An 18,150-nucleotide genomic window follows, 5' to 3' on the forward strand; every position below is an offset into this window, starting at 1 on the left:
AGCTATTGCAAACTGTGCTGCTATGAACATGGGTGCACATATATCACTGTGGTACAATTCTTTTAATTCTTTGGGAAGATACCCAGCAGGAGAATACCAGGGTCTAATGGGACTTCCAGTCCTACTTGTTTGAGGTATTTCCATACTGATTTCCACAGTGCTTGCACCAGTCTACAATCCCACCAGCAGTGGAGGAGGGTTCCTCTTTGCCCACAGCCCCACCAGCATTTGTTATTGGTGGATATCATGATAGCAGCCATTCTTTCTGGAATGAAGTGGAATCTCAACGTTGTTTTCATTTGCATCTCTCAAATGACCAGTGAAGTTGAACATTTTTGCATGTGTTTTATTTGCTATTTCTACTTCTTTGTGTGAGAAATATCTGTTCATTTAAGATGCCCATTTTTGAACTGGATCTTTAAATTTGGGAGGTCTGATTTTTCTAAGTACTTTATAGATCTAGATATTAGACCTTTGTCTGAGGAACAGCAAGTGAAAATTTTTTCCCACATTGTGGGTTGTCTCTTCACACTGCTGGTGGTTTCTCTTGCTGTGCAGAAGCTTTTTAATAAGAAGAGATCCCACTTATTGATTGTTTGTGCTAGTTCATGGGCAACTGAGGTTTTGTTCATAAAATCATTTCCTACATTCACCTAACCTCTGTTCCAGCCAATTCAGCATTTCTGTTTTAATATTTAAATCTTTAATCCATGTTGATTTTAGTTTAGTGCATGGTGCAAGATATAAGTCTAGTTTTAATCACTGACAAGTTGAAACCCAGTTTTTCCAGCACCATTTATTAAAGAGGCTATCTTTCCTCCAGTGAGGGTGTTTGACTTCTTTATCAAAGGTGAGATGGCTGAGTGTGTCTGAAGTTGTTTCTTCATCTTCTGATCTGTTCCACTGGTCCTCAGGTCTGTTTCTTTGCCAGTACCATGCTGTTTTTATCACAGTAGCTTTGTAGTATGGTTTCAGGTTGGGGATTGTGATATCCCGTGCCATGTCTTTGTTGCCTAGAATTGGTTTTGCTTTTCTGGGTCTCTTCTTGTTCCAGATGAATTTTTGGATTGTTTTCTCAAGGTCCATGAAGTATGCTGCTGGGATTTCAATTGGGACTGCATTGAATCTATATAGCAGTTTTGATTGGTGAATTGAGAACATTAACATTGATGGTTATAACTGATACCTATTGACTTATCATTGTCATGACTTTTTCTTTTTGTTGGATTCACCCCCTTTGCATTTAATTTTTTGTCACGCCTGACGGATACATTCTGCTTTGCTTTCTGGTGTTGTTATCCTCATTGTCTTTTCCTAGGATATTGTCTGACATATTTTGGAGTGCTGGTTTGGTATTCATGTATTTCCTAAAGGGCTCTTTGTCATGAAAGTATCTTATTTTTCCATCAGTTTTGAAACATAGTTTTGCCAGGTACACCAATCTGAGTTGGAGGCTGCTTTCCTTTGGGGCTTGGAATACATCACTCGAAGCTCTTCTTGCCTGGAGGGTTTGTGTTAAAAAGTGCTGTGATTCTGATAGGCTTTCCTTTGTATGTGATTTGTTTCTTTTCTCTAACTGCTTGTAGAACTTTGTTCTTTTGTTAGGTTTCTGGAATCTTAATAATTACATGCCTATGTATAGATTTTTTTTTTTTTTTTTGATCAAGGCTAGCTGGAGTCCTATATGCCTCACTTATCTGTATGTCAAGTTCTTTTCCCCTGTTTGGGGAGCTTTCTCTCACTACATCTGTGAACAGTTTTTTAATGTCATCTGAACTCTGTCCTGTTTCTTCATTGACTCCAATCAGCCTTATGTTATTTTCCTTTGTGTTGCTTAGCAGCTGCTGGATTGATTTCTTGTGGTCCCTTACAATTTTAAAGCAATTTTTCTTTTCGTGTTCACTAATTGCAATTTTGTCTTCTGTATCTGTAATTCTGTACTCACATTGGCTCATTCTGCTGTGTACACTTTCAATGGAGATTTTATTCTCCTGGAAGTCTGTTTGCATCTGTTTTGTGGATGCCATTTGTCTCTTATGTTGAGATTCCATCATGTTCCTCAGCTCCTCTCCAGATTTATTAATCGTGACTTGCACTATGAGCACAATCTCTGCTGTTATCTGAGAAATTATTTCTGATTTCATTTTTTCCAGAACTTCTTTTGTTGCCAATTCAGGGAGTCCGAGTGGTTGAGTATCAGATTGTTCCCTCTCATTTCCCTTTGGGGTTGCTGTAGGTCATCTGGAAGTCTGTTTTTGAGGCTTTTTTTTCGTGTGTTCTCATTTCCTGGGGGTGGGGAGTCAGCTGCTGGCTCCTGCGTGGCTTACCCCCTCTTTGCTGTGAGCAGTGGTACAGCGGGCAGGAAGCCTCCTCCTCTGCATGGGGAGCATGCTACGGTAGCCCAGAAGCCTCCTCCTCTGCCGTGGGAGCGGTGGTATAGTGGCCCAGATGCTTTCTCCTTTCTCCTCCTTTGCCTTTGGGGAAAAAAACCTTACTACAAAAAAACCTTACTGTGATTTTGGTAAGAGCTTTTACAGGAGGAGAGGTATTCAATATTTCATCTGTATTCTAATCCTACTCATTTTCTTTTCAATCATCTGTGCTGTGGATTTTGCTCCTACTTACTTGTCATTGAGACCACCACAGCAAGGCCACTCACAAGCTCCTGTTGTCTGATGCCCTGGCGCATCTGTCTTCACTGTCCTTGACTTTTTAGCAAGCTTTGATGTGGATGTGCCTGCTCCATCCTTTGCCAAACCATCTCCTCCCTTTGTTTCCATGAGCCCACCTGCTTTCCCATTCCTTGGCCATTCCTCCCTGCATTTTAGAAGGCTTCTTCTACACATCTAGCCTCTAGATAATAAGTGTTTTGCTCTGTATTCACGTCCTCCTTTAATCCTGCTTCTCTAATACACACAGCTAGTGTCTTCCTTTTTCTGGTGTTTGCTGTTGCTATGTCCTTTCCTGGGAGTTTTTTTTCTTCATGTCCTCAAGAAGGTGCCTTCCTTTTCTGCTAACAAGTAGGGATAGTTTACAAATAGTTCTTCTTAGTTTTAGTAGGTTGGTAGTAGTTTACAAATAGTTGTTAGTTTTAGTAGGTTGGTTGCCCCTCTCCTCTTAGCCATAGGTTAAACATGAGCCACGGGAATTAGGTTAGACCTCACTAGTGTTCTTTGACCTCCTTCCCCTGATGGTTCCCTGCCCTTCTAGCACTTCCTCAATACATTGAGTCCTGTTACGGCATGTCCCAATTTAATTTACTGTTACTATAATTGCTTTAAGTCTACCTTATTATAACTGTAGTATCATCTATATCTGAGGTGGAGATGAGAGATTGAGATTTTGGTTAGCTTTCTTCTTGAGACTAGGGTAACTATGGTCTCTTAACATAGTTTTGCTTTTCATTACCTATAAGTATATTAGACCTTTATAAGCAGATTTATAGTCATAGATAACTTAACAGGAAAACATTCTGAGAAATGTGATTTTAGGTGATTTCATCATTGTACAGTATTATAGAGTATATCCATACACACTGACAGTTATGACATCATTAGGTGATATCATCTTTTTTTTTTTTTTTGGTACATTTTAGGTATAAAATACAGTTGCATTCATCATTGGGATCTTGTACCATTACATGAGTACCTTGGTTGGTATTTTTTTCCCCTTCCCCTGCCATCCCTTCACCCCCTCCACCCTTCCCTATTTGCAAAGACTTTGTTTCCATTTTTTTCCTTTTCTCATATTTTTTCTTTTCTCTTCTTTCTTTTCCCTACCCCTCCCACTTCCCCTGCTCCTTTAGACCTTTACATCCTATTACACAATATCAATTATACTTTTTTAAAATTGCAATATCAAGATCTAGGAGACATTACCACAGATTTTACAGAATTTAAAAGGATATAGAAAGCATATTACAAAAATCTTTTTTGAAATAAATGTGGCAACTTCTAAGAAGTACCTTGGAAGATAAATTAACGAAACTAACTCTGGAGGAAATATAAAATTTGAATAGCACCTATTAAAGAAAGTATATCCCTAGCTTGAAAACCTACCTATATGACAACAGCAGGCTCATAAACATTTTAACTGATAAATTTTATCAAACATTTAAAGCAGAAAAAAGGAACACTTCTCCCCTCTTTTTAGGAAATCAACATTGTGCTAATCCTAAAACTGGATAAAGATAATAGAAGAAAAAATTATGAACATACATAGAAATTTGTTTAACAAAACAAACTCTTAGAAGTCAGATCTGGCAGTATGTAGAAAGTGGTTTTGTTATAGGGATGGCAGTGTTGGTTCAGCATTGGAAGATCCACCCCCAAAAGTCATTTTAGCAGAGGAAAGGAGAAAGCCATATGATCCTGTCACTAGTTGAAGAAAAAGTACTGGACTAAATTCTACAGCTGTTCATGGTAAAAGCTATCAGGAGACTAGAAGTAGAATAAAACCTTCTCAACGGATCAAAGACGTGTACTCCATACTTCCAGCAAAAATGCCTCATGTGAATGGAGAAGATACAATACTTTCTCCCTAAGGTGGGGAACAAGGGCAGATATCCCTGCTCTTCATCTGTCCGTTAAACTTTGAAACATAGGCCCAAACCAAAATAGTCTGGCAATAAAATGACAAAATTAGAATAAGATTCCAAGGTAGCAGCAAAATCTTTATATGTAGATGAAATGATCATCTACAGAGAAAATACTAAGAAATCTCTGGGAGCCCCTAGAACTTGTACTTGAATTTAGCAGGATTAGAAAACACAAGGTATATGTAAAAATTCTGGTCTATGTGCACTTACTATAAATGAAGAACTGGATATTGAAATTTAAAAGTTATGCAGGAATACAAAGGACCTAGAAAAGTAAAAAGAAAAAGAAAAAGAAAAAAACAGTTGGAAGACATTTAGTACCTAATTTTAAGACTTCCTGTAAAGCTGCAGTAATCAAGGCAGTGTTGGTGTAAGGAAAGACGTATAGATCATTTGAATGAAACAGAATCTAGAAATAGAACCACACATATATGTTCCACTGAGTTTTGAAAGATTATTTAACATTAGCATTTTATAGAATATAAACTCAATTCAAGAGTCGAGGAAAAGATAGTGTTTTCAGCAAATGGCTGACTAGTATAGACTACCTGGTATCCCCACATAAAAAATTAACCTCAACTCTTTATTTTCACACATGAAAATAACTTGAAGGGATCTATGAACCTAAATATAAAAGCCTAAAAGTATAAAACTTTAAGAAGAAATTATAAGGAAAAATGTTTCTGAATTTAGGGTAGGACAGAACTTCCTAGGATACAAAAAAACATGTTATATAAAAGAAAAAAACTGGTAGTGATTCCATCAAAATTTAGAACTTTAAATGACATCATTAAAATGAAAAGTAGTCCTTAAACAGACCATATTTACAATGCATATAACCTATGACCACAATATATAAAGAACTCTTACAGATCATTAATAGACAAGCCAATTAAAAAGTAGACAAAAGAAGATGAGAAATAGGCAGTACAGCAGAAGGAAAGGTGTGCAACACTAGTATAAGAAAAATGCTAATCATTACAATAACAAGATTGAACTATACACTCATTAGGGAGATGAAGTTAAAAGTTTTAGAAGCCTTGTCATGACTTTTTCTTTTTGCTAATTCTCCCCTTTTGCATTTAATTTGTCAGGCTCAATGGATCCATTATGCTGGGCTTCCTGAAGTTGGGCTCCTCATTGTCTTTTCCTAGGGTATTGTCTAAAATTTTTTGGAGTGCTGGTTTGGTATTCATGAAGTTCCTTAGGTGCACTACATCATGAAAGTATCTTATTTCTCCATCAATTTTGAAAGATAGTTTTACAGGATACATCAGTCTGGGTTTGAGGCTGTTTTCCTTCAGGACTTGAAATTCGTCACTTCAGGCTCTTCTTGCCTTGAGGGTTTGCATTGAGAAGTCTGGGGGGATTCTGATGGGCTTTCTTTTGTATGTGATTTGTTTCTTTTCTCTAACTGCTTATAGAATTTTGTTCTTGTGTTGAGTTTCTGGAATCCTACCTATTGTATGCCTATGTGTAGATTTTTTTTTGATCAAGGCTAGTTGGAGTCCTACATGCCTCACTTATCTGGATGTGAAGTTCTTTTTCCCTGCTTGAGAAGCTTTCTGCCATCACTCCTGTGAACAGTTTTTTATGTCATCAGCACTCTCCTGTTTCTTCATTGATTCCGATCAGTCTTATGTTATTCTTCTTTGCATCATCTAGCAGCTGCTGGATTGATTTCTCATGTTCCCTTATAATTTTGAAGCAATTTTTCTGTTCCTGGTCACTAATTGCAATCTTATCTTCTATATCTGTAATCCTATCCTTATATTGATTCAATCTGCTGTGTAGACTTTCAGTGGAGTTTTTCATCTCCTATAAATCTGTTTGTATCTGTTTTATGGATTCCATTTGTTTCCTATGTTGGGATTCCATCATGTTCCTCAGCTCCTTTTTTTTTTTTTTATGTGTTCTCTCTAGATTTATTAATCATGTGTTGCACTATGGGCACAATCTCTGCTCTTATCTGAGAAATTATTTCTTTTTTTTGATTATGAAAAATTGTTTTATTTTTCCATAAAGTAAAAAAAATTATCAAGGCAATCCAAAGACTAATTTAGACAAGTAAAAACCTCTGGAAGTCAAAATCTCCTAAATGTAAAATGTGAGGGTTTTTTTCAGAATCAATTTTTTTCTGTTATTAAATTCTTTTATTGGTACATTTTAGGAATACAACACAATTACATTTCTCATTGGGACTTGTACCTTTCCATAATGCATCTTCGTTCTTATTTTTTCCCATTCCTAGCCCTCTCTTACCCCCTCCACCCTTCCCTATTTATGAAGACTTTATTTCCATTTTTTTCATTTCTCATCATTTTTCCTTCCCCTTCTTTCCTTTCCCCTGCCCCTCCCACTAAACCTACCCCTTTGGACCTGTTCTTTCTATTTTGCATTATCGATTATTCATTCTAATCATTGGTACATTGTAGGTATACAATATAATGACATGCATCATTGGAGATATGCACCTTTACATGATCTCTCTTGGTTCTTATTTTTCACCCTTGCCTAGCCCTCCCTTCAACTCCTCCATTCCTCCCTATTTACAAAGATTTTGTTCCTATTTTTGCATTTTCTCATATTAATCCCATTCCCTTCTGTCCTTTCCCCTAGCCCTCCCACATTCTTCCCCTTTGCCCCTTTTCTTCCTATTTCACATTACCTATTATACATTTTAGTCCTAATTTACACTTTCAGTTTCTCACACCAGAGAAACTATTTGGTAATTATACATGTGTGTCCTATTTATTTCACTTAAGAGTATCACCTCAATGTGCATCCACTTAGCTATAAATGTTTCTAATTTCTCATTTTTTATGGCTGAGTAGTACTCCATTTTATAAAAAACCCCCACATTTTCTTTATCCAGTCTCCAGTTGATGGGCATTTGGGCTGTTTCCAAGTTTTAGCTATCACAAACTGTGGTGCTATGAACATAGACACACATGCATCACTGTGGTATGATTCTTTTAATTCTATGGGGAAGATCCCCAGCAGTGGAATAGCGGGGTCAAATGGGACTTCCAGTCCTAGTTCTTTGAGGTGTCTCCATACTGATTTCCACAGTAGTTGCACCAGTCTACACTCCCACCAGCAGTGGAGCAGGGTTCCTCTTTCCCCACAGCCCCACCAGCATTTGTTATTGGTTGATATCATGATAGTAGCCATTCTTTCTGGAGTGAGGTGGAATCTCAGCGTTATTTTCATTTGCATCTCTCGAATGAGCAGTGATATCGAACAGTTTTTCATATATTTATTTGCTGCTTTTACTTCTTTGTCTGAGAAATGTCTGTTATTCATTTCAGATGCCCATTTTTGGATTGGGTCTTTAAATTTGGGAGGTCTGATCTTTTCAAGATCTTTATAGATTCAAGATAGTAGACCTTTGTCTGAGGAAAAGCAGGTGATGATTTTTTTCCCACATTATGGGTTGTCTCTTCACACTGATGGTGGTTTCTCTTGCTGTGCAGAAGCTTTTTAATAAGAAGAGATCCCACTTATTGATTGTTTGTGCTAGTTCCTGGGCAACTGACGTTTTGTTCATAAAATCTTTGCCTACACCCATGTCTTCAAGAGTTCTACCTAACCTCTGTTCCAACTGGTTCAGAGTTTCTATTTTAATATTTAGATCTTTAATCCATTTTGATTTTAGTTTAGTGGATGGCGAGAGATATAGGTCTAGTTTTAATCTTTGGCAAGTTGAAGCCCAATTTTTCCAGCACCATTTATTAAAGAGGCTATCTTTCCTTCAGTGAGGGTGTTTGGCTCCTTTATCGAAGATAAGATGGCTGAATGTGTCTGGCGTTGTTTCTGCATCTTTTAATCTGTTCCACTGGTCCTCAGGTCTGTTTCTTTGCCAGTACCATGCTGTTTTATCACAGTAGCTTTGTAGTAGAGTTGCAGATTGGGGATTGTGATACCCCCTGCCATGTCTCTGTTACCTAGAATTGCTTTTGCTATTCTGGGTCTCTTCTTGTTCCAAATGAATTTTTGGATTGTTTTCTCAAGGTCCATGAAGTATGCTGCTGGGATCTCAATTGGAATTGCATTAAATCTATGTAGCAGTTTTGAAAGTATGGCCATTTTCACTATATTAATCCTTCCTGCCCAGGAGCAGGGGATGTCTGTTCATTTTCTGATATCCTCTTCAATCTCTCTTTTCAGAGTGCTATAGTTTTCAGAGAAGAGGTCTTTGATTTCTTTCATTAGGTCTATTCCTAGATATTTCAGTTTTTTGGATGCTATTGTGAAAGGAATTATTTGCCCTATTTCTCTCTCAGTGAGTCTGTCATTGGTGTAGAGGAAAGCTATTGATTTTTGTGTGTTGACCTTGTAACCATCTATTTAACTGAATTTGGTTATTAAGTCTAGAAGACTTTTGGTGGAGTTCTTGGGGTCTTCTATATAGAGTATCATGTCATCTGCAAATAATGACAATTTGACTTCTTCATTTCCTATCTTTATTCCTTTTACTGAGAAATTATTTCTGATTTCATTTTTTGCCAATCTTCTTTTGTTGTCAGTTTAGGGAGTGCAGGTGGTTGAGTATCAGATTGCTCCATCTCCTTTCCTGTTTGGGTTGCTGTAGGTGGTCTGGAAGTCTGTTTTTGAGGCTTGTTTACGTGTCTTCTCCTTTCCCGGGGTGGGGGGTGTATATGCTGCTGGCGCCCGTACGACTCACCTCCTCTGCCCTGGGACTGGTGGAATGGCGGCCCAGGAACCTCCTCCTGGGTGCTGGAATTGGCTCACCTCCACTGCCTTGAGAGTGGTGGAATGGCAGAACAGGAACCTCCTCCTGGGCGCTGGGATTGGCTCACCTCCTCTACGCTGGAACTGGTGGAATGGTGGCCTGGGAACCTCCTCCTGGGCACTGGTATTGGCTCACCTCCTCTACCCTGGGACTGATGGAATGGTGGCCCAGGAACCTCCTCCTGGGCTGTGGGATTGGCTCACCTCCTCTGCCCTGGGACTGGTGGAATGGTGGCCCGGGAACTTCCTCCTGGGTGCTGGGATTGGCTCACCTCCACTGCCCTGAGTGTAGTGGAATGGCGGCCTGGGAACCTCCTCCTGGGCGCTGGGATTGGCTCACCTTCTCTGCCCTGGGACTGGAGGAATGGTGGTCTGGGAAACTCCTCCTGGGTGCTGGGATTGGCACACCTCCACTGCCCTGAGAGTGGTGGATTGGCAGCCCGGGAACCTCCTCCTGGGTGCTGGGATTGGCTCACCTCCTCTGCCTTGGGACTGGTGGAATGTGACCCGGGAGCCTCCTCCTGGGTGCTGGTATCGGCTCATTTCCTCTGCCCTGGGAGTGGTGGAATGGCGGCCCAAGGGCCTCCTCCTAAGCACTGGGATTAGCTCATCTCTGCCCTGGGAGCAGTGGAATGGCAGCCCGGGATCCTCCTCTTGGGCCCTGGGATTGGCTCACCTCCTCTGCCCTGGGAGTGATGGCAAGTGATATCATCTTATGGGACCACCATCATATATGAGGTCCACCCGTGACTAAATGTTATTATGTGGCATATGCCTGCATACTTAATAAAATCCCAACTATTTCTACAGATTTAGAGCTACAAGAGTAAAACAATGTGTTCATATTCTGATATGTAGCAAAATATTAAAATCTTTCCCATTCTTGACTCAAGTTCGATCCCTGGTGCCAAAAAAAAAAAAAGTAGTTTCAATGAAATATGTGATTATTATTTTCCCCCATTTTAATTATTTCTTTCTTTCTCAGTATTCATTTAAGAAGACTGATGTTATTGTGTTCAGCTATAATGCTCCAAGGTAGTGTTTTTGAAATGGAAAGATGTTAACTTCCTGTAGCTTATCTATAAAAGGCCATTTAAGAAAGTACAATGATTTTAATATATTTTTTAATACTTATATTAAAGTTGTTTTCATACTTCTATAGAAAATGTTTGAAGATTTATTTGAAAAGCTGTCAATATTTTAATAGCTATAATTGTCTAAGCTTACTAATTGTGCATGCTTCTTAATTGTGCATTGAGCTTTCTCTTACTAGAGTAGTTTTTTCCTAGCAAAGTTTGAACATTAGTCTCCAATTAGGTTAACCTCTAATTTTATAATAGAATTACATTAAATCTGATCTGGTTGCTCGACACGTTTCGGGCATCAGACTGATACTTATCTTGAAGCTACTAAGAATGTTTGAATTTTAAAATTGACCTTTTGGAATCAGTATTTCTTTCATCTGCCATCTTTGCTTAGCAGAAATATTCTTTAAAAAGGAACTTGACTTCATTAATGTTTTTTCAAGAACTGCAGTGGTTATAAAATGTGTGTATGGCAAAATGTCATTAAAAACTAATGACATCTTTTATTATAGAGATACTTTCTAGTTGGGAGCAATCATGCAGAAACGAAGTATCGCGTCTTAAAAATTGATAGAACAGAACCAAAAGATTTGGTCATAATTGATGATCGGGTAAGTCTCTTCCAAACCTGACTACAAACAAACTTTTATATGTGTTGTTTAAAGGGTATGAAATAGTCTTACAGCTTTTAGTGACATATTAATTTTTATTATGCTTGTATTACAATATAATTCATTGGCTAGAATTTTAATCTCTAATCTGGCATCTGGAGATTACTGATTTTGAGAAGTATGCCAGAATTATACTTTTTCTCAATTTGATTTATTTTTGAAAGTATAGTCTTTAGATAAGATAATGCATATATTTTCTTAGAATTGACATTTTAAGCATCGTATATTAAGCATGGCTTAATACTTCATCTACCAAAGAGATTATTTATTACTGTGCTTTAATATGAAGTTACCTGAAGTTAGGGAAGAATTGTACGCTATAGACTTTTTATTACACTGCTAAAAATCACCTCTTCTGAAATGTTAAGCTATCCTTATCCAGTTACTATGTTATCCAGAGTCAGGAATACAGAGGCTTCATTCGGGTAGCACAAAAACATGAAACTGTTAGTCGAAAGTGAAATACAACATAGTGGTGTTAAAAGGTTAATTTTAGCTTCTACAAATGAAAGAATTTACCCTTTGGATTGAAGTTCCTATCTATGAATACTTCTGCATCCATGTGGATTTGTTTTTCATGTATATTAGTAACTTCAGTTTGGAACTCGTTTTTATTAATCTCTTTGCAAAACTATTTTCTGTGTTGTAATAATTTTGGATAAATTTTTATGATTTTCTGCATTACTCCTGGAAATCCATTTCCCTATCTGTATGCCTGCCTGCAATGGTTCTTGGCTTTATTTTGGGGATGGGAAGTGATTGCTCATAACAGCTAAAGGTCTTCAATGCAAAAGCACAAACATTAGATCCAAAATTCTGTGTATAGTTTTAAAGGATCCATAGACTTACTGAAATATGTCTGGAACTCTTAAATTTCTGAATTTCACAGAAAGGTTTGACAAAATTTTTTAGTATAGTAACATGATCCAGTAACCAGCCTTAATTGCTAATGTTAAAAAATTTGTTGACCTTTTGAAATTATAGCTTACTTACATATAATTATTTATTTGTTTATGAAATAGTGGATGATTCTTATAAACAACTTAATTTTCAAACGTAAATATCTTACAGATTTCATATGCTTATTTTTAGCATGTATATACTCAACAAGAAGTACGAGAACTTCTTGGCCGCCTGGATCTTGGAAATAGAACAAAGATGGGACAGAAAGGGTCCTCTGGGTTATTTCAAGCTGTCTCAGCATTTGGTGTCGTAGGTAAGAAATGTAGCTCTGGTCGGCTACCTTTTTACCCCTCTTCCTAGAGTATTTAAAGAGGATTTATAAGGTTATATAGCTTTATAGTTATAACTTATCATCTCTGTCTTATATTGTTTAAAATTTCATTATCCATGAGTCTGTCATCAAACAGCATTTATAAAGCATTATGCTCAGCACTGCTTGGTTTTATATAGGATATGAACAAATAAAAAAATGTTTTTGGCCTTTTGAGAAATCTGTGGAATGAAAAAGTAAACTTTAGCTTGGACTGTAAACATCTGCCCTGCCATTCATCAGCTGGAATAACAGATATGGTAAAACTAGCTTTAAATTTAATAGGAGTTTCTTCTAAAGACAGGCTGTAGCCATACAATGTCATAACCCCCTTCTTTGTAGGATGACTACTTTCTTATTCACTGAGAAACTTTTCTTTGAAATCACAAACCACCAGAAATTGCTATCTGAAATTGTCTCAGGAAGATAAAACTTCCCACCCATACCTGGATGGTCTAAGTCACTCAGGCTGGGGATTTAGCTCAGTGGTTCTGACACCTGCCTTGCAAGTGCAAGGTCCCGAGTTCCAAAAACTCGGTATCCAAAAACTTTGGTATCGATCCTTGGTACCAAAATAAAACAAAACAGGATCTAAGTCACTTGACAGAGAGAAGTGGCTTTGATTTACAACTCAGATGAAGAACTTTAGTTAAGGGCTTCTGGACAGTACACTCCATAGCTATGCTAACTTTGTTGTTTTTAAGGAAACAGGACCCTAGATCTACTTCCTGGTATGGAATTGTTATTGATCTCTTTAAATACAGTCTGCTTTAGTTTACACCTCTTCATTTAAATTTTACCTAAGCCCTACTTTCCTTTCCCTTGGTGGTGTGCTCCTGAGCTCCCTTATTGTAGTGGGGCAATAACCCTGTCTTCACTATAGTGTATGCTTGTGCCTGATCGGCCTAGGACAGAGGACAAAAATTAACACACATGAAACAATTCCAAGATTATAATTAAAAGCCAAGTTATCTTAGTTAAATTGGGTTAGAGATTACATAAGAGGTGGGCTACTTGGACCTGGAATAGCCAGGAAATGTTTCCTGGAGTACTGGAGACTCAAGCTAGACCCTGAGGGGGAGGGGAACAAGTGGGCTCTGGTAGGAGTGAGAGCAGAGGAGACATGAAGATGGCAGAGGGTGTTACATCTCAGCATCTCAGCTGCCAGAACCTTTTTGAATGTTTTCTTTTTAAACTTATAAAATTATCTCTGTTTCTTAAACCCTCTAGGCTGTATACAATATTGACTAAATAGTTTCTGCATATTAACATTTGACATGGACTTATGTTACATTTTCGAATAGCACTTTTATTTTGACAGTATTTACTGAAACTGATTATATTCTGCCATATTTGAAGGTTTTTATTTTTTCCACTGTGCTCTTGTAACTTCTGTGTAACTCTCCTAGGTCCTTTTTGGGTCTTAGGATGATGTCAGGGAAGGTAAAATGGGAGGGCATGATTGGCTTCCCCTTCCATATGCTGGCCCTGTGGCAGGCCTTCTGCTCAGTCTTGCCAAGTCCATGGAGGTTACATGTTGATTGCATCAGTGTTTGTGGGTTGGGTATGTCTATTTCTGTCAAGTGAATTTATGTGTTTAAATTCTGTAAATTCCCTATGTGTCAAATTATACTCTTAAGTCTTGCTTATATTTTAAATTAGATAAGACTAAATTTAAGAAAAATTATGTCCTAAATACAGTAGGTTTTAATTGAAATAATAGCTAATAGTTTATAATTTTAAATGCTGATTTTTTTTTTTTTTTTGGTACGTCGAACTCAGGACCTTGACTTACAAGGCAGGCACAGTACTACTGAGCTAAATCCCTGGCCCTAAAATGCTGATATTTTAATACAACTTTTTGATGGAAAAGTCCTAAGGTATATGTAATATTGAATGCATTATTTGCCAGATTTTATTATTAGAATTAAAATTTCAGCTGGTTGTAGTGGCAGATGCATATAATTTCAGCACTCTGGGAGACAGGGGCAGAAAGAGCCCAAGTTCCATCCCAGGCGGGGCAATTTAGTGACTTAGCAAGGTCCTGTCTCCAAAAAGGTGTGGGATGGCAACAGGGAATGTAGCTCAGTGAAATGGGCTTAACATTCATTCCCACTACTGAGAAGGAAAGAAAGGGGAGAGGGGAGGGGAGGGGAGGGGAGGGTTCCTTGGTGATTAAATGTAAGACTTGAAGATCAGTTTTTGAACTGTGTAAAATTAGTTATCCTTGTGTGTTCTCCAGCTGTTGTTAGGCTGTTTGCCTTTACGTTAAATGGCCCATACGTTTCCTAGTATTTGTTTTTAAGATAGGTTGATCATTTTTCATTGTTCTTGACATATTTGCTTTTAACAATATTTTTTGCTTTTAGCAATATTCTTTGCCTAATATTTAATCTGTTGTAACTAAGCTTACAAGCTATAAGCCTTATTTGAATATATTGATAATAAAGTTTATAACCAGATATTTGCACACAATTATTAATAAACTCTAGGTGAAGACTTAAGGTGTCTCTGTGTTTTTCTTAAAGACAACATTCGTAGCTATTTCTTTTGTAGTTTGAGGCCTCTTTGGTTTAAAATTGTTCTTGGATGGTGAAATCATAGAAAGACCTAACTGCAAGTGAAGCAATAAAATAATGTATTAAACACAATTATTATTTTTAGGCTTTTTATATGGCCCAGTTTAACCATGTAAATGAAGTTTGAGGTCAGTGAAGAGTGAATAGAGCTAATGAAAACTCTGTGATTTTTCTAGTATTGTCTTAAAATACACTTGCAATGAGGGATTCTAAAATTATAGAATACAAAATACTTATCCTTGAGTAGTTGTCAAAATGATACATATGTGAAATGACTACAATCTACTTTTTCTGCTAACTTTTAGCATGCTCAATTTGTGTATATTTTTGTTGGAATGTTTTGAACTATTAACTTGTTAATTTATTATATATTCTGTAAGAATCTAAACCCAGTAATCTGGGTGGCTGAAGCAGGACGATCACAAGTTCAAGCTCAGTCTGGGCAACTTAGTGAGTTAGAGAAACCCTATCTCAAACTAAAAACAATGAAAAAATAAGTGAAAAGGGCTGGTGATGTAGCTTAGTGTAAAACCCCTGGGTAAATCCCCAGTACCACATGTGCATGCATACATACACACACACAGACAGAATGTAGAGCCCTGTTTCTCAATTCTTTGTAGTAAAGGACCAATCCTTCCTACTATATGTTGAAGACTAATGCATGGTGCATAACTTGTATGCAGATTATACCAAGTATAACTCAAATAAATATTCAGTGTTACCCAAACCAGTGTATGTCCTGTTTGAAGACAGTAATCATGCACACAGATGTTATGATAATCTCAAATTGCTCCAGAGTTTCTAAATCCTTATTCTCAATTTGTTTGCTTGTCTTCAGTCTCTTTACCTGGCTGTACCTGCCTGGTGTAAGTCGCCTGGCATGCTGAACTAGGAGGGATATGCGTGAGTAGACCATGATTTAAATGCCACAGACTTGCTGCTCTTAGCAAGATTTAGTAGATTTTCATAAATAAATATTTCTCCATTTGCTGTATCCCCTTAAGACAAGTTTCCAGAAACTTTCAGTGTTTTGTTATTTTTACAGTTTTCACCAATTGTGATAATTTCCTTAGGAAATGGGTCTGTCCACCTCCTTGAATTGCCATTTCAAAAGCATCCCCTTCCTTCTACCAAGAAAGTTAGTTTTAACTCTTAAAGCAAAAGTTCTGGAAGCCAAAAAGGTTTTGGTTGTTTGGGTTTTTTTAATACTGTGGTAACTACTGTGTTCCTACTTAATCCTACTAAACATGAGTGTATATGGATCTTTCTTTAATCACCAGTACAGAACATACACACTGTAATGACTTAATGTAGCATATAACTTTATTTTGTGACTCTCTAAGGCAGGTTGAGCACCCTTAATCCAAACACTCAGAATACTTCAAAATCTGAAATTTTTTGTGGACTAGTCACACCAGTGGAAGATTTTACACTATAAAACTGTGTACAAGTTTATTAAAAATACTACACAAAATTACTTTCAGGCTATGTATGTAAGATATATATGAATCATAAATGAATTTCATGTTTAAATTATATCTCATCCCCAGATATCTCATTAGGTATATGCAAATATTTAAAAGCTTTTTTGAAAAATCCATAATCTGGAATATTTTCCCAATTATCTTGGATAAGAGATACATAACCGTATTTTCATAAGCTTAACTATGAGAAGATATTTGCACATATCTTTTTTTCCCAACTCCTTCTCTTTTCTGGGAATCAGCACCACCTCCCTCCTGCCCCATCTAAGTTACCTAGTTATTTATAAAATGTCTTCCAATGCACTGTGACCCTATTCCTTGGCCATAGCTGATGGGTCCAAGACTGAGCATTCAACTGAAGTTGGATCAATCCAAGTGAATTCTGGGATTGAACTTGACTTTTATAGAAGTCAGTTTCTTCCTGGTGGACCTTTTGGTTGGACGGTTAGAGCTCTCAGCAGCTGTGTTTCCTGCCACGTGAGAGAAGTAGAGAGATCTGTTCTATGGAGAGAGAGGAGTGGAGTAGATGTTCAAAGACGCTGCATGACTAGGTGTGTTTTGATGCGTAGTCACATATTTGCCCATGAGTGTCATGAATCACTTCAGTATCCTCAGTATAAATTTCTCTTCTTAGTTTAAGCTGGTTTATGTTCAGCTTTGACATTATTTACCAAGATTCTGTGAAGTTTGTTTTTCCAAAAATATGAAATATTTTCCTCAAACATTTATTAATTGATAAATTTTTTTTAAAGGAAGGAGGAGGAAGGATCCATGATCAAAGGACTCCAGAGGGCTACTCATCAAGATTCACAGTGCATGCTAGCACAGCACTGGAAGGCTCTGACAGTTTATGTGGATTGTTTTAAGTTTCTTCAGCCCAGTATTTCTTTAATTTATTTGCTCACAGCCACCCTTCTCTCCAGTGGAATCTGTTCAGTTGTATTTTATGGAAAACACATTAGAGGAAATGTCTCCCTAGATATTTAAATCTTATCTTCAAGTGAAACCAGACCACCATTCAACTGTGTGCTTTGTCTGCATTCTTTTAGTTCATAAAGAATGCCATTTATTGAATTGTGCTTTGTCATGGGAAATAGCCCTAATGCATCCTCCAGTGTCCTTTATTATATGCCTTTTTACGAAGGCTCAGAGTTTCTCCTAGTTCTCAGAACTAGGACAGCTTCTGAAAGTAACTGGTTTGGTATTTATCTTATAGCCACTATGTGTGTGTAATTCAGTGTGTATAGCAAATGCAAATAGTAAGTAGGACTTTAAGCTATATATCATTATGTATTACTTTTATTCTTGGATTCATGTTATACTTTGTAAGATTGTTTTCCTTTACTGTAATCTTCTCTTTCATTTTTATCAATCCTGTGTAAATAAAATTGCAGCAGAAATATAAAATGTATCATCATAATAATTTTCAATGTACAATTCATCAGTGGCAACTCTACCGTGTGTGTGACAGAGTTCTAGAACTTTTCATCTATGCAGAATTAAAAGTGTATATAAATTGAACAATTCCCTTAATCTTGTATATGTTTTTATTTAAGGGACCTCAGTCCTATGTGTAATGAAATTAGAGGAATTAATGAAGTACATAAAATTTTAGAGTAATATTTTTAAATGACAGTAACTAACAATTCTAAGACAACTCAAAATCTGTATGAGTCGAAATCATAGAAATCATAGAAATAATAAAG

At 37.1% G+C, this 18,150-nt stretch overlaps 1 protein-coding gene and 1 long non-coding RNA gene across 13 annotated transcripts in view; both read left to right on the plus strand.

Moving 5' to 3' along the window:
* LOC101713458 (polyphosphoinositide phosphatase) overlaps nucleotides 1-18,150 on the plus strand; it is a 122,377-nt gene that overhangs the window by 19,719 nt on the left and 84,508 nt on the right. For 7 of the 12 annotated variants that reach the window (XM_087195962.1, XM_087195967.1, XM_004868807.3 and 4 more), the window contains 2 exons: nucleotides 10,950-11,048; nucleotides 12,201-12,324. In XM_087195962.1, coding sequence (XP_087052088.1) covers nucleotides 12,267-12,324 — 58 coding nt within the window. In that variant the 5' untranslated portion in view covers nucleotides 10,950-11,048; nucleotides 12,201-12,266. Of the gene's footprint in view, nucleotides 1-10,337; nucleotides 10,388-10,949; nucleotides 11,049-12,200; nucleotides 12,325-18,150 lie in introns of all 12 variants that reach the window. The other 5 variants (XM_004868809.4, XM_087195968.1, XM_087195961.1 and 2 more) reach the window with 1 other exon arrangement.
* LOC110346479 (uncharacterized) lies at nucleotides 12,333-17,970 on the plus strand. Its single transcript, XR_015445364.1, has 2 exons — nucleotides 12,333-15,863; nucleotides 17,197-17,970. It is a non-coding gene; the product is annotated as an uncharacterized LOC110346479 (long non-coding RNA).

This window comes from Heterocephalus glaber, unplaced genomic scaffold (assembly GCF_053883595.1).
Source record: "Heterocephalus glaber isolate CG9 unplaced genomic scaffold, H.glaber_assembly_v1.0 deba00001610, whole genome shotgun sequence".
Taxonomy (NCBI): domain Eukaryota; kingdom Metazoa; phylum Chordata; class Mammalia; order Rodentia; family Bathyergidae; genus Heterocephalus; species Heterocephalus glaber.